This window comes from Coenobita brevimanus, chromosome 64 (assembly GCF_032717465.1).
Source record: "Coenobita brevimanus isolate Jiangsu-jjx chromosome 64, ASM3271746v2, whole genome shotgun sequence".
In the NCBI taxonomy this organism is placed as follows: domain Eukaryota; kingdom Metazoa; phylum Arthropoda; class Malacostraca; order Decapoda; family Coenobitidae; genus Coenobita; species Coenobita brevimanus.
In genome coordinates, this window is record NC_137017.1 from 10,229,037 (window position 1) to 10,246,621 (window position 17,585).

Here is a 17,585-nt window from a genome sequence, read left to right on the forward strand (position 1 = left end):
TTCTGTAAGATGGAGTGCAGGATGTTCACATTTAACAACTAGGAAGCATTCAGAAAGTGCATATCTTCACCAGTGTCAGTGTAATTCATGGTTTACCATATAGACCAACCTCCATGCAACCTCTTTGGGGGAGGTAATTAATTCAGCAATCATAGTCTGCCCTGTTAAATAGTCAAAAAGAAGGCATACCTTCATTGACACCAGTAAAATTTATGATTTATTCCTGCATATGTATTCACCTCAAAATCTAAGCAGCTTCTTGATCCAGTGCCCACATACCCACCAGATTTTGTTGAAATCCGATAAAAGCATTTTGAGATGGCAGTATGATGTCCACACACAGACAGACTTGGATAAATACATCTCTTGTAAAATCTGCTTCCAAGAGATTGGGTGTGCTAAGCCGACTCCGTTCCTTCTTTACCCCTGCACAATTGTTGACTCTATACAGAGGTTTTATCCGCCCCTGCGTGGAGCACAATTCTCATGTGTGGGGAGGCTCCCCACATACAGCTCTTCTCAATAGGACGGAGTCAAAGGTTTTTCGTCACATTAACTCTTCCCATCTTACTGACTCCCTTCAACCTGTCTCTTCACCGCACTGTTGCATCTTTATCTCTTCTATCGCTGCTTCAATGGTCACTGTTCCTCTGAACTGTCTGCATGCAATCCTCCACCTCTACGACGGGCGCGTAGCACCCGTCTAGCAGCAAACTCTCACCCTTTTTCTGTCCAACTCTCTAATGCAAGAGTTAACCGTTACTCCCAGTCCTTCATTTGCGCAACAGGTCAACTCTGGAACTTTCTCCCTCTGTCTGTAATTCCTGCTTCCTATGATCTCCAGTCTTTCAAACGCAGTGTGTCCAGGCATCTCGAAATGAATGTCTTGTATTTTGTTTTTCCCTTGGAAGGAACAGTTTTGCGGGCTCACTGCCTTTGGTTCCTTCTTCCTCACATAAAAAAAAAAAAAAAGTTGTGGCAAACTTGACATACATTTGACCAACTTTCCTCTTGTTTGACCAGCTCGCCCCATATTTGACAAACTCAACGTATTTGACCAACAAATTAGAGATAACACTTCTACTATTTTAAGAATATAAAATAGCCCTAGGATATAGGTGGGGGCACCCATCATCCATTCACTCAATGTAGTGTTGCCACATGGTGTGTACACTGAGTGACAAGCCAAATGGTTTCCTGTACCCAGGATACCATTTACTACTCTGGGTAGTAACCATATAACCGGAGTTTCTGGCTGGGTTAAGTGTCCCCCAGATACCCCTGTCTAAAATCACTTAAGTTATGGCAAACATTTTGGAGAGTCTCGGAGGGCCCAATAACTGACCAGGGCCCCAACCAAATGGGCAGATTTCATGACCGTGTGGAATGTGAGAGGTGTGACTGAGGAGAGTAAGAGGGTGGAAGTGTTGAATGTGTTCCAGAGTGCAAGATATTCTGTGATGGCATTGTGTGAAATTAAAATGAAAGGGTGTGAAGTGGAGGAGTGGAAGGGTGTAAAGTGTATAAGGTTGGGCATGAATGGGTGAGGAAGATGCAAGGAAGGAGTTGCTTTGTTGATGAATGAAGTGTGGCAGAGTGGAATGAGAGATTACAAATGTGTCAGCTTGAGATGTATGTATACCTAGTTCGTTTTTTTTTTTTTTTTTTTTTTTTTTTTTTTATATAATTCGACTCTGGACATAGGCTTCACAGCCTGCTCTCGAGGCCCAGTAGTCCTCCTACATTCCATTCACTTCCACATGTCACCACTTCGGCGCTAACACCCACAGTCCATATTGATTACATGCTTGGGCTGTCTCATGCAGGACTGGCGCATTGGTATTAGCGGGGGTGAAAGTGCTGTGATCGTAGCGTATGCACTGTGTGATGACAGGAGCGAGACAGAGAAAGACAGGTTTTGGGATGAGCTGGGTGAAGTAGTAGGAGAACTGCTGAGGAGTTATAAAGTGTTTGTAGTGGGCAACATGAATGGGAGAGTAGGCACTGGTCCTGAGAATGATATATTTCCAGCCGTCTTCCAGTCCTGTGCCGCCCCATGAGGAGCGTAGGAGCCCGGGGCTAGGCAAGCAGGTCCTGACATTTAAGATGAGAGTGACCAGCCTCACTTATCCCTGAGTGGCATTACATGAGTAATAAACCCCAACCACCCCATGGATATAAACCTACATAGGCTCAATCCGATTGGAGCACCTTAATTACCCACTAAACCACCAGGCGCCATAATTTGGTTTTATGGTTACCACCCGTGGTAAATGGTTTCCTGATGTACAGGAAACCATTTGGCTTGTCACTCAGTGTAGAGTCACCCATAGACAGAAGGAAGAGGAAAGAATGAAGGAAAGCCAGAAGAGGAAGGATGGAAAGAAGGAAGGAAGAGAGGAAAGGGCAGACACCCGAGAGCAGCACTACGTCGAGTGAGTGGATGGTGAGCACCCCCACCAACCTCCAGAGAATGATATAATGGGTAATAATGGAACACCAACAGAGAATGATAATGGGAAGTGACTAAAGGACATGTGTCAGGAAAGGAGGTTGTGCATATGAAATTCTTATTTTAAACACAAAGATGCACATAAATATACGTGGTATAGAGGGAATGGGGATCATGTTAAAAGGAGCGTGATTGATTAAGTGCTCATTGAGAAATCGATGGTGAGTAGTGTTGCTGATACGTGGGGAGTGGACGATGTGGAGGTTTGTCAGATCACATGATTGTGGTATGCAAGATTAAGCTGAGAGGCGTGTAGTGGACCAAGAGAGAGAGGAGGTGTCAGGGAGAGAAACTGAAGGTCGAGAAGCTGAGGATCAGAGAAACAGCAGATGAATACGGGGCCAAAGTAGGGGAGGAGTTAGAATCAGTGAATTGGAATTAAATGAATCTGGACATTTTGTGGAATGTATATAGGACTGCTTAGTTAGGAATGCTAAAGCGGTGTGTGGTGTGGCAAGAGTAACAACAAAGAAGAAAGGTACGGCATGGTGGGATGAAGAGGTTATGAGAGCAATAGAGGAAACGAGGAAGTGGCACGATACAGGACAAGGGTTCAGTGGTTCATCAGTGATTCATTTGAAATAAGAAATAAATATATTGAGATCAAGAAGCATGTAAAGAGACTAACGAAGAGGAAAAAGAAAGAGGGAAATGATGATTTAGGTAGAAATGTGAATGAAAATCACTCTGAAAATAGGAGATTATTCTGGAAAGAGTTGCAGAAATGTAGAATTGACAGTGGAAAGAAATGTGAAAGTGCGAAGGATGTAAGTTGTAGATTATTAACCCATGGGGATGTAGTAAGGACCAGATGGAAAGAATATTGTGAAAGTCTGATGAATGGGAATAGAGAGAGCAAAGTGACTTTTATCATGATTGGTTTTGAGGGTGTACAGAGAAGGGATACAGTGCCAGGAAACGTGACACTTACAGAGGTGAAAAAAAATGGGAAAGCAGCTGGGTTTGATGAGGTGTATGCAAAAATTATTAAGTGTAGTGGAGTGAGCAGAATGAGGTGCTTGTTGGAGATATGGAAGAAGGCATGGATGAGTAAAACTTTGCCTGTAAGAGTGGAAAAACACAGTGATTGTACCCCTATACAAAAATGAAGGTGAGCAAAGTGAGTTCAAGAATTACTGTGGCATGAGTCTATTGAGTGTTGTAGGGAAGGTATATGGAAGAATTATTATAGAGAAAGTAAGAGAGATATCAGAAGTCCTAGTGAGTAACAAACAGGGTGGCTTTAGAAGTAGCAGAGGATATGTGGGTCAGATATTTGCAGTGAGACAGGTAGTGGAGAATGCATATGAGAAGGACTGTACGGTGTTTATGGCATTTATGGATCTGGAAAAAGCATGCAACAAAGTAGACAGCGAAGGATTGTGAAAGGTTTTGCGCATGTACGGTGTAGATAGCAAGCTGCTATGTGCCGTCAAGAGTTTTTATGTTGGTAATGAGGCATGTGTAAGGGTAAATAGGCATCTGAGTGAATGATTCACTGTCAGTTTGGGCGTGTGACAAGGTTGTGATGTCCCCATGGTTGTTCACTATATACGGTATATGAATGGGGTGATGAGAGAAGTAAAAACACAAGTAATGGAGGGAGGGATGGCATTGGTAATGAATAGTGATGGACGGAATGTCTCAGATTTGTTGTATGCTGATGATACAGTGCTACTTGCAAATGCTGGACAAGGGCTTGGTAGACTAGTGCAGAGTTTTGTAGATGTCTTTGAGCGTTGTGCCTTGAGAGCAAATGTCTGTCTATCTATATACCTAGGCTGCTTCCCCCAAGGAAAGGAAGGTAGCCGAGACAGGACGACACACTCTCAATTTACTCATCCACTCACATTCATTCACATCTTAGCCCCGAAAAGGACAGATCCTCACCGCACCACACCGCACGAGGGTCAACTGCGTAGTGCAATCGGTGACATCCGAGCAGGGCCTGACAGCAGAGCTGGTTTACCCCTGCCACATCATAATGGACCCATCCCCTTACCTGCACCTGACCTAATCAGCTATCAGACAAAATGCAGAATATCCCCTCAGGGCTGCGTCATCATTTATTCATTCACAATTTCCCTCCATTCATTTCTGTCACGCATAGCCACTCTTCCGTGCTCAACAGACATCCCTCTTGCATCCAACGCTCTTTTCACACTGTCCATCCATCCTGTTCGTTGTCTTCCTCTCAGCCTTACACCTCTCACATCAGATCTGGTTATCTTTTTCACCAGTCACTCATCATCCATTCTCTCCACATGCCCAAACCATCCCAACACCCTCTGCTCAACCTGATCAGCCATCTCCCGAACAACTTTCTCCTTCGCACTGCATCATTTCACTCTCGATCCATACGCGTCACTCCACACATACTCCTCAGACACCTCATCTCCATTACATTCAAACTTCTTCTCTGCTACACCCATATTCCATGTTTCAGCCTCATATAATGCAGTCGGGATCACATCACCCTCATACAGCCTTCTCTTTACATCCATTCTAAGCTAACGACATTTAAACACGTTTTTCATTCCTTCCAGCACCTTTCCAACTTCATTCATTTTAAACTTCCCTTCTGCATCTATTCTTCCATCCACAGCAACATGTGGCCCTAAATATTTTAAACACTCTTCTTCCTCAACCAACTCACTGTTCAAAACTGTATTCATCCTCCTATCATCTACCAACTTTGTACACTTCATCAAGTGAAATGGCAAGAGACAGGGTGATGTGGAAGCGATTTATTTGTGGCCACTCCTTACGGGATTAAGATGTCTGGGTACAGACGGATAAGTAGTACTGTTATGCGAAGCATAATCCTGAGTAACTAAGAGATAAAAATAAGATAAAAGTAACTAAGAGATAAAACTAAGCAAAAGTAACTGAGATAAAACTAAGTGATAAAAGAGAACCTGGAGGACTAGTGCAGGAGCATCACCAGGTATCTCCCTTAAGCTGTATGAAATAGCCTGGTGGTTGCAAGAAAAACAATGCTAGTACAGTACTATGTGAAACTAGCACAGTGGAGGATGATACAGCCAAGATGAAGCTATAAGGGTTAGTCACCTAATATGGCAGTAAATAGCACCCGGGACTATGAGGGCGGTATCCTCACTGGTTAAGGAAGCTCCCCAACACCTTTACCACTACCATCATTGCCACCACCACCAACTACAATAATTGCAACTCCCAACCACTCAACCACCTTTGTCCACTAAAACTATCACAACCATCCCCATTAACCACTATACTAACAACCACCAGCATAAGCATCACCACCAGCTACCACCACCATTATCATCATCATCATCTACCTTAATTCTAAAGAATCAACCACCATTATGATCTTTATCTACCAGCATTACCACTAACACCATCACCTACCACCATCACCTCCACTTTAGCCTCAGTAATTTTACAGCCTGTTTAACCAGACAAGGATCTCCAGACCCTTTTTAGCTTGGTTGATGGCCAAGGGTAATTACATCCAAGGACTGATTTGACTAGTAACCAATATGACTCATACCTACTACATAACTAAGCATCATTGATTTTGTTTGCCTGTTACTAAAAAAGATAAAGATTCCAAACTTTTTAGTTCGTCTGTTGGCCAAGCATAGTCAAGGTAGAGGGTTGACTCGACTATACTACACTTACTCAAACATGGCCTAAAATTGCAATCCCTCCATTTTGAATGCTGAGCTGTAACAAAAGATTGATGCTAGAATATGATGCTAGTCATGAAGAAGTGATATAAAAGAAGAAGAGCCACATAACATTAGAACCTCTCTATACCAGATCAATGAAGGGAAAGCCCGACCCAATAAGCCGATAATCCAGTAAATCTGATGGTCCCCGTCTGAAGCGGGATTTTTCAAGCACATCATAGAAAATAAATGAGTAAAATAGCATATTCCAGTATTAAAAATGAAAACTACCCATTTTGTACTAACTTTGCCCATAATTTCACACCTTTGTCCTCCCCAGCCTAGTCCAAGTGGGTGGGAGAAACTGCTGCCAGCTTTGGTTAACAGCATTCTGAGTCACCCAGTATATGGGGAGGATACAGTAGGTTTGTGCCATACACCCCATGTAACGGATAGTGTATGACAAATGCAAAAAAGTGTCTGGTGGACCCAGAGTTGTCCAGTGGGTTTGCATGGATTTTTCCAATTAATGGATGGTATCTGGTAATGTCCAACAGTTTGTCTGGAACCCTCAAAGTGTCCGTTAATCCAATATTCAGTCTAGCAGGGTGTGCTAAAAAAAGGGCATACTGTATTGTCTTTCGGCCACAGACCTTCATGGAATAATCTACAAAATGACAAAAAATGGACGAAATCAAGGTGAAAGGTCTACAATAAGCAAGTTGAAACATACCTACTGCATGATTAAGTCATATCAATTTTAGAGGAAGTTTAACTGACAAAATTATAAACTTATTTTGGTTTGGTATATGGCCAAATGAGTTACATTCAAATAATCATCTGACTTATCAATGGCCACCTACCACCACTCAGTGTAATGCTGCGAACTGCTTCCTTCACGTTCATTGTCCTTTTCCATCTCCCTTTGTTTTTACCTATTTTCTTCCATCCTTCCTGTTACTGTATTTGTTACTCTTCTTTCCACTTCAGATAGCTCCGTACAGTACCATACGAAGCCTAATCATTTCCTATAACCAAGGAAACCATTTATAGTGCCAGGTGGAAACCACTTTACCAAATAATGGGGTGATACTTCCTATGGTGCCCTTGTTGAGTGGGTGGAGAGATGCTAAAGCAACATCCATCCGGGACCAAAACCTCCACCCACATCTCAATGTGCCTCTCTGTGGCCTGATTATACGAATATCCCTGAACTCTTTCCCTGCCCCAGAAAATGGTGGAGGACTGAAGGAGACGGGCAACTTCAGCCTACAGTCCAACAGGTTTATGTCCAGCTGAACCTGGGGCAACAGCAACAATAAGTTTTTATATAAAACACATTCTAAAGACTTACACATTTTACTTCAGTATCTACAAGTTTACATTATAAAGAAATATACTTACATCTTAGAAACAGGTATTAATAGTTGGGTTATTCAGATAATCATGCTCTGATATCACCATGTGCAAAAAAAAAAAAAAAAAAAAGTTAAAAATATATATATATATATATATATATATATATATACTTCTTTTATCACACCAGTTTCTGTTCACTGTGAATGCCTTACTTATGCACTTCCTCCTCTCCACGTTATAGGTAGCTCAAGTCCATCTGACATGGAGTTTAGTCCTACAAGCCTAACATGCCTTTATACACTGGTATAAAAAGTTGCAAGTATGATGACACAGCAATTTTTACTTTACCCACACACACACACACACACACACGCTGGAAAAATATTAGAAGTTACCTCTCATGAGTAGTAAAATATATACGTTCCATATAAGCTACTGCATGTGAAAGAAACTCAAGGATGATACAGCCATATTCCTTAAGATGAGATCAAATGGACATGCATAGAAACAGAGGAGCAGTTGGATAAGCTCTTATCTCAAGTGACAATCAATGTGAGGACAAATTGTTGACATGAACTGGAGATGAATTTGGCTTTTTATGATGAAAATGGGTGCTGGACAGGAGCACCTCCAAGTGGTGAAATGGATAGAATCAGATGGCAGAGCTACCCAATTGTACAAATGCCACTCCCTATCCTCCAGATGGAGGGTGATGGACTGCAGAAAAAGGGCAGCTTCAGCCTGCAGTCTACTGGGTCCTCGTCCAGATGTACCTAGGACCAAATGACAACAATGATGAAAACCAGCTTAGAGTTTTTTGAAAATGTGCTGATGACTTACCAACTACAGTTAAGCGTGAAAAGCAGTCCTCAATATGAACACGGTAAAAGATTAAAAATATCACAACTTTTATTCATACAACTGATACTGTACCCTGGGGAAAACTGGTAAATCAGGAAGCAATGGATCTTGAACAGGCAACTTTTCTTCAACTTACCATGGACTCAACAGCACAGCAGGATGTGAAAAAAGGAGACATAATGAGGGCTTTCTGCACCTATTCCATATACCTGTATATATAGGTAAATAGCCTGATTCAGGATGGTGGCCTCAAGGCAAAACAAAGGCAGAAACTTCTTTAAGTAACACAGGAGTTAGAGAGGACTTGTGTTGCACATGACCATATCCTAAACAATACTGAAGTGTTCCTATCTGATATAAGAGTTTGTTAAAGAGAGAAAATAAATACTAACATTTGTCATAAATTGTGTCCTTAGCCTCCAACTAATACCTCTCAGGAATGGATGTAATCATATTACATTAGTTTTGTTACAACTGAATAATGAACAACCAAAAGCAATACATATGTTCTCATCGAAGAAACTATTTTACTCAGGACAAAAAATAAATAACTGAACTTACTGGATACAGAACTTCAAATTACACTACTTTAAGAACAGTTTGGCTTCAGAAACCATTTCCCTAACCTTGTTAATCTTCATGATTTATTATTTAAGTGCTTAGTAATACTTTATTCACTTCTCATTCATGATGATTACTTTTGTTTTTCAACATGAATTCACTTTCAGTGTTGGTTTCCCTATAGTGTTCCTACAGCTGCAAAGCAGTACAGTATACAGTACACCAAATAATGACAAGTGATAATTGTAAGCTGATTAGTTCTAGTACACATATAAAAAAAAATCTAGTAGACTACAGCTGACAACTGCAATGAAACTGTTGATGATTATATAATGATTAGAAGACTTCTGAACTTTACAATGTGCTCAACGGACTGATGTCTTACTGTATTTGGACATACCTTAACATGTTGAATCTGGGCAACCTTTTACTTTATTCTTGCTGCTAACAAGCATTTTTTTCAAAACTTTGTTTAAGATTAATGATCTGATGGGCTTTTTTAAACCTAAATATTACCCTTGCATCTGAAAAAAATCTGTCCTATGTTGAACTGTATAGTCATAAGATAGCAAAAGTATTACTAAAGTGACAATCTCTGACTCCTTCCCTCCTTCTAAACCCTATTCTCATAAGTATTTTGTCAGCTGTGCCATATATTTACACGAATATTTCTGTAATTGGTTGTGCAGCTCCTCAGCTAAAATTTCACATGTGTAATATTATTGCCATTGGTTTTCCAGCTTGCAATATTGATTCTGTCCTTATCACTGCTACTCTGGGATATTAACTATTCTAATTACTGCTGCTCTGAGATATTTCCTCTATTCCTGTCACTGCTGCTTTGAGATATTACATCAATCTGTATCACTCTTACTCTAAGATACTGCCTCTTCTTTTATCCTCATCACTTCTATTTGGGATATTAACTCTATCCATATCACTGGTTCTTTGGGATAATAACTGCTTCTTTAGGATTATAACTATATCACTGCTTTCTGTTATTGACTCTATTCATATCATTGCTGCTTTGGGACAGTAACTTTGTCCTTATCACTATTACTTTGGATTATTGATTCTCCTCCTTTCACGGCTACTTTGGGATATGTAGTCTTTCATTATCACTGTTGCTTTGAGATGGTAACTCTATCTCATCACAGCTACTTTTGGATATTAATTCTTTCCCTATCACTGCTGCTTTGGGTTACTGTTTTTGCCCTTATCAATGTTACTTTGATATATTCCCTCTATTCTTATCACTGCTACTTTGAGATATTCCCTTTCCTTTATCACTGCTGCTTTGGGTTGAATGTGGAGAGATCGGGCCACGCCCAGGTCTTGGGCAAGGCAGAGTGGATGTCGTAGTCATAGTTGTACTGCTGGTCAGTGATGAACCGAGTGATGTCCTTTGGCTCTGGGTATGTTGAGGCAATCCCTGGAAAACACACACACTGTCAGTATATTCCACAACATGGATTAATCATGCAAAACCTCGGAGGACAAGTTTACATATAACAACCTCCAGAAAAAAATGCGTAAGCTAAGTCCCTCTCTTAATGCCAAGGATCCATTCAAGAAAAATGTGAAAATAAAGGAGGTATTCCACAAAAAGATGTGACGGTCTATGCAAATTTTCAACAACTAGTGTATAACTGCGATTCTACAATTATGGGGACACATTTCTAAAAAATGCTATACAAACATACAAGTACATCTTGTCACTGATAAGCTATGCTATGATTATATATACATATACCTATCTATCTGCCTGTCTGTCTATCTGTCTTATTACATATATATATATATATATATATATATATACCGTATATGTATATCATCATCATCATCATCATCAGCCGTTTGAGTATCCACTGCCGGACCAGCCTGTCCCTACAGAAGTGGGGACGATACAGCCAATGTATCTCTACCAAGTGGCTTAGGCTGTCTAGTAGAGATTGTATGTAGGGTGAGAAGTGCTTGTAAGTGTAATTGTAGTGTTGGAGTGGCTTTGGATGTGTGTGTAGTCTGTGAACCAATTGTAATCGGCATGTGCAGGCTGACTGGGTGCAAACATACTTTATAGCATGTGACACTGGTTCAACCACAGCACCCTTGGTGTCCGTCAAAGTAGTACGTGGCCAGGAGAACGCTTCCAATGTTTATTACCCTGGCGGGGCGCGAACCTCGTTCTTCAGCGTACGAAAACGCACACTCTACCACTGTACCGCAGAGGCTCCATATACAGTATATATATATAGTGCTGCTCTTGGGTCTCTGCCTTTTCCTCTCTTCCTTCCTTCTTTCTATCCTTCCTCTTCTGTCTGTCTCTCTTTCATTCTTTCCCCTTCTTTCTCTCTACGGGTGACTCTACACAGTGGCAAACAAAACGATTTCCTGTACGCCAGAAAACCGTTTACTAAGCTGGGTGGTAACTAAATTATGGCACTTAGTGGATTAGTGGGCAATTAAGGCACTCCAGTCGGACTGAGCCAGTGAAGGTTTATATCCAAGGGTTGGTTGGGTTTACTGCTCATGTAACACTATCCAGTGATGGGTGAGGCTGGTCACTCTCATATTTAATGTCAGGACCAACTTGCCTAGCATCAGGCTCCTACACTCCTCATGGGACAACACTGGATTAGATGATGAATATATATATATATATATATATATATATATATATAATATATGGATAGATATATATATTATATATATCCATCCATCCATCCATCATCCAATCCTACATTGCCCCATGAGGAGCATAGGAGCTTGGGGCTAGGCAGTTGGTCCCGACATTTAAGATGAGAGTGACCAGCCTCACTCATCCCTGAGTGGTATTACATGAGCAATCAACCCCAACCATCCCTTGGATATAAACCTTCACCAGCTCAATCCGACTGGAGTGCAACAAGTACCCAGTAAAACCACCAGGCGCCAAAATCTGGTTATATGGTTACCACCCAACGTAGTAAATGCTTTCCTGGTGTACAGGAAACCATTTGGCTTGTCACTCAGTGTAGAGTCACCCATAGGCTGAAGGAAGAGGAAAGAATGAAGGAAAGAAAGACAGAAGAGGGAGTGTTAAGTCACCCGTAGGCCTAAGGACAAGGAAAGAATGGAGGAAAGAAAGACAGAAGAGAATGGAAGGAAAGAAGGATGGAGAGGAAAGGGCAGACATCCGAGAGCAGCACTACATCGAGTGAGTGGATGGTGAGCGCTCCCACCTACCACAAATATTATATATATATATATATATACTGTATATATATATATATATATATACTGTATATATATATATATATATATATATATATATATATATATATATATATATATATATATATACTGTATATATATATATATATATATATATATATATATATATATATATATATATATATATATATATATATATATATATATATATATATATATATACTGTATATATATATATATATATATATATATATATATATACACTGAGATGGTTTGGAAATGTGGAAAGAATGGAGAATGAAAGACTAAGTGGGTGTATGTAGGTGGGGTGAAGGGATGGAGAGGAAGGGGGAGACTGAGGATGAGGTGGAGGAATGAAGTTGACATTGGATTAGATGATGAATGAATATATACAGTCGGCGCAATGGAAGTCTGGACCCTCTAATTCGCACCATATATTTGGTAGGGTCCAAGAAATACTGTAGGAAAATTCCTATAGTTGGTGGATTTTTTTCTGGTGGCTTCTAGTAACTTTATAGGCTTACCACCAAATGCTGTGAGATTATGAGCTCAGTGCCTGCCTGATTTTGGATGGGAAAGCATGTCAGATTTTCTTGTCCTGCCTGGCACTTGTTAATTTCAAAGCTCTCATTTTCACACCCTCCTCTGCCTTAGTGAATAATTGGAGATGGATCCCAAGCCATTAACTGATGTAGAAAAAGCCCGAATTTTAACTATGAGAGAGGAAAATGTAAAAATTAAGGATATTTGTATTCGAACTGGGCGACAAAAATCTACCGTTATGGCACTCCTCGCTACTGCCCACCACCTGCCAAAAAACACAATTCCCCAACATAAGGACAGGCTAGGACCTTTTTTTTTTTTTGTTTTTTATTTTTTTTTTTTAATATGTCCGACTCTGGGCATAGGCTTCACAGCCTGCTATCAAGGCCCAGCAGTCCTCCTACATACCATACACCTCTACATGTCACCACTTCGGCGCTAACACCTACCGTCCATATTGAATACATGCTAGGGCCGTCTCATACAGGACTGGTGTATTGGTATTAGCGGGGGTATTTTTACGACATGTCGGCGGGTCTTCTGGTAGATCAGTAAAGCCTGATTTTAATGAAATTCAAATCCTTAAACTGTTCCCTGCCCCAGCCGGGATTCGAACCTGGGTCCGTTAGGACTGCAGGCCACCTTTCTACCGATTGAGCCACCGCCTCCCCCCTAAAAGGAAGACATCACCAACTACAGACAGGTTACTGAAGCAAGCTGTGATAAAAGACCCACATTTGACTGCTAGACAGCTGAAAGATATGTGCCCAGAATTGCTGAAAGATGTGTCTGAAAGAACCATACAGTATTGACTTCAGAAAGACTTCAAGATCCCCAGCCGTACTGCTGCACTGAAGCCTCTCCTTAATTTTTACATTTTCCTCTCTCAGAGTTAAAATTCGGGCATTTCCTACATCAGTTAGTGGCTTCAGACCCATCTCCAATGATACACAAAGGCAGAGTAGGGTGTGAAAACGAGAGCTTTGAAATTAACAAGGGCCAGGCAGGACAAGAAAATCTGACGTGCTCTCCCATCCAAAGTCAGGCAGGCACTGAGCTAATAATCTCACAACATATGATGGCAAGCCTGTAAAGTTGCTAGAAGCCACCAGAAAAAAATCCACCGACTACAGGAATTTTCCTACAATATTTCTTGGACCCTACCAAATACATGGTGCGAATTAGAGGGTCCAGACTTCCATTGCGCCGACTGTATATATATATATATATATATATATATATATATATACACACACACATACATATAAATATATCGCTGGTGAGCGCGGGTTCGCCTCCTGCCAGAGTTGTAAAAACTTTAGGAAAACGTTTACCAAGCCACTTGTACTTTGGCGGACACAAGGGGTGCTGTGGTTGAACCAGTGTCACATACTATAGTCGTGATGCGCAACTCATAGGTGGTTATTATCATGCCCTGGCAACCTACCTCTAAACAGTGTGTCCGATTTCGTGTATAATATGAGACGCATGTGATTTGTGTATAATATGTTCGTGTATAATAATACAGTAGGCTCGCACAGTATGCGAGAGATTGGGCGGTTCACGACCTCGCGCACTGGGAATTCGCATACTGGGAATACATAATCTTATGGGAATAATTACATATGGGCAGTACCCCCTCATACGTGGACATTTTTTGGCCCTTAGAGACATAATAAAGGTCATATTTTTCAGACATTGGACTAAAGCTGTAGCTACAATACCAAAAATATCAGTAGTCACCTTAACAACAGTGAACAACAAGCCTGATGACCTCAAATAACAGGGGTTCTGAGGCGCGGCAACACTTACAGCACCGCACTCCCCACAGGCAAGGATGGAGCAGCACAAAAAACACCACATGTTGTACACGACAGGTTAGCTGTAGAGAGCGGATCCGCACAGTGCACGAGCCAGGACTGTTATGGCGCGCCTGCTCCCTTGTACCCCAAGCTGCACAGTAGAATGCCTGGAAATTTCTGCGCATCAACATGACGACACGTGACGTGCTGTGTGAGGGGTGGTCGCGCACTAATATAAAATGGCATTTTTGAGCCACTCCTTGCCTCTGCCTCGCGTTCTGTGCGGTAAACTCGCGCATTCAAGGGTTTTTGGTTATGATTTTTGGTCACTCGCGCACAATGCAAATCACGCACTGTGACGACGCGCACTGTGCAAACCTACTGTATTCGAGTATAATATATTCATGCATAATAACATGATTCGTGTATAATATGATACGAAATCGGACACACTTTTGAATGGTAGGTTGCCAGGGTACGATAATATCAACCTCAGGGTCGTGCGCTGCGACTATGGTATACTTGCACCCAATCGGAATAAGGCGGGCCGATTACACTTGGTTCACAGACTACACACACATCCAAAGCCACTACAACACTACAATCACACTCACAAGCACTTCTCACCCTCCATACAGTCTCTACCAGACAGCCTAAGCCACTGGGTAGAGATAAATTGGCTGTATCGTCCCTGCTTCAGTTGGGACAGGCCGGTCCTGCAGTGAACCAGAATGGCTGATGATGATGATGATGATGATTATATATATACATATATAAGTAATCCCTCCACTATCCGATGTAATAGAGCCAAAGGCAAGTCCGGAAAGTGGGTCCGTCTGGATAGTAGGCCCCAGCCTCCTGGACTGGTACTTACTGACCCTAATGCAGCCTAACTCTGAAGAACACCTACATAACTCTCTACTGGACATACATAGCACCTATTTAAGATCCTATTCGCACAAGTAAGGGACAGAAAGTATGAAATATGTGAAAAAGAACCAGAGAATGAGGAATCAGAAGTGAGAATGGTAAATTTTTAGCAGTGTACAGGGTACTTACAACACATCTGTGGCCGTTCATTACGAATCTTAACTCGCCTCCTCTAAGGCTCTGGCAGTGGTGAAAATGCTCTTGAAGCATGTACAGTAATCTAGTGTTGTGCTGCACTTCATCCTTTGCACAATGAGTTATAACTGTTTAACACTGCACATTCTGTTCTTGATTGCACCATGCCAGTTTACACTCTGTACTTAATCTTTGCACTCTGAATTCTAATTTCATAACACTGCACAGTACTGTAAATTCCCATGTGGTCTAGTAGCAAGGTATTGCAGTTTAACCCGCTAATACCAATACACCAGTCCTATATGAGACAGCCCTAGCATGTATTCAATATGGACGATGGGTGTTAGCGCCGAAGTGGTGACATGTAGAGGTGTGCGGTAAATAGGAGGACTACTGGGCCTTGATAGCAGGCTGTGAAGCCTATGCCCAGAGTCGGTCACATAAAAAAAAAAAAAAAAAAAAAAAAAAAAAAAAAGTTTATTCACCAAAACAAGCACGTGCGGCATCCACTGAATGATTGTCTAGTCAGGACGGTAGTTAGGTGGTAACTGGGGAGGGATGGGGGAAGCAAGGAGTGAGCATAAGCACAACTGTTCGGCGCTGCGTGCCAATTTCAATGTACCTCTTTTTTTTTTTTTTTTCCCAAAGGCCCAGGCCCAAAATGTCCGGTAAGCGGGGAGTCCGGATAGTGGGCATCCAGATAGTACAGGGATTGCTGTATATATATAACGGATTAGATGATGAATGAATATATATATATATATATATATATATATATATACACACTATTTCCTCGTTTTTTGCGCTAGGAAAAAGTTTCCACATTGTTTCACATTTTGCTAGTTTCCCCACACTTCGACACTCCCAGCCGGCAGTCAATACTCAACAGATGATGCATATCGATGCTCAGTCTATGCACTGTTCATTTTTCTATGTAACAGTTTTCCATGATCTTTATGCAGCAGGTCCAGCAGGGCAGTAGGTACATGTGAGTGTGTTATTGTTTATGATCGTAACATATGATCTTCAGCTGTGTTGTGCTACTATTTCTTAATGAAGAATCGTTACATGTTTCTCGTAACACTATTTATTTTTGTTCTGATGGACAAATAATTGAAATGGATGTAAAATAAAGCTTATCAATATTTAAGGAAGGAAAGAATAATAAGAGATGGTAGACTCAGCCCACCAATTTTTTATTCCATTTGACTATATTACAGCCTCTCTTCCTTGTAGCAGTGAGTATAATAATGTTGTTAAAATTTATCCCTTCCTTTTAGTGAAAAAGAGGGCACATAAAATAACTGGGGTTTAGCTGACCGACTTTGATGTCGAAAATTAAATAATCTGGTGAAAAGTGGCAGTTTTTCCTTGGTTAGTGACATCGGGAACTAGCCCATCCACCCTCAATACACCTTCACCTGCCACTCAAGCTAGTCTTTACTATTTTTGGTAAGGATTTTTGGTGCTGCAGCTCTTTATAACAGTTTTAATGTCTTTTCAGGTACATGTTTACTGTGTTATGCTGTTTTAGCATTAGTACACACTCATTTAATTTGGGATAGGGCCTGTTTGGTGTTATAGTACTTTCTGATAGGGTAGGTACATCCCACCAGAACGCTCCTCTATTTTTCCCATTGATTCTTCACACTTCAACGTTCCACATTTCACGAGGTTTTGGCAGAACATCCAACCCGCGAAAAATGAGGAAATACTGTGTGTGTGTGTGTGTGTGTCTACGGCCACCCTTGTGCAGTTTGCCACAAGGGCGTGGGAAGTAATTCCATCTAGTGTGGTGTGTGTGATAAATGGGTGCATAAGAGATGTAGTGGTATCAGAGGTAGACTGAGAGATAATGCTGATTTGATGTGTACGGCGTGTCGGGGTGAGCAGGTGGAGATTGTCAGACGTGAAAGGATTGAACTTGCTGGTGAATCTCTTGAGTGTGTGGAAGAGTTTTGTTATTTGGGAGACATGTTGTGTGCTGGAGGTGGG

At 41.2% G+C, this 17,585-nt stretch overlaps 1 protein-coding gene across 5 annotated transcripts in view; it reads right to left on the reverse strand.

Moving 5' to 3' along the window:
• Positions 1–7,511: 7,511 nt before the first annotated feature.
• The window catches only part of Men-b (NADP-dependent malic enzyme b, mitochondrial), an 89,659-nt gene continuing 79,585 nt past the window's right edge, over positions 7,512–17,585 (reverse strand). For 4 of the 5 annotated variants that reach the window (XM_080276190.1, XM_080276192.1, XM_080276193.1 and 1 more), the window contains one exon: positions 7,512–10,378. In XM_080276190.1, the coding sequence (XP_080132316.1) occupies positions 10,233–10,378 (146 nt within the window). In that variant the 3' untranslated portion in view covers positions 7,512–10,232. The remainder of the gene's footprint in view (positions 10,379–17,585) is intronic. The other variant, XM_080276191.1, reaches the window with a different exon arrangement.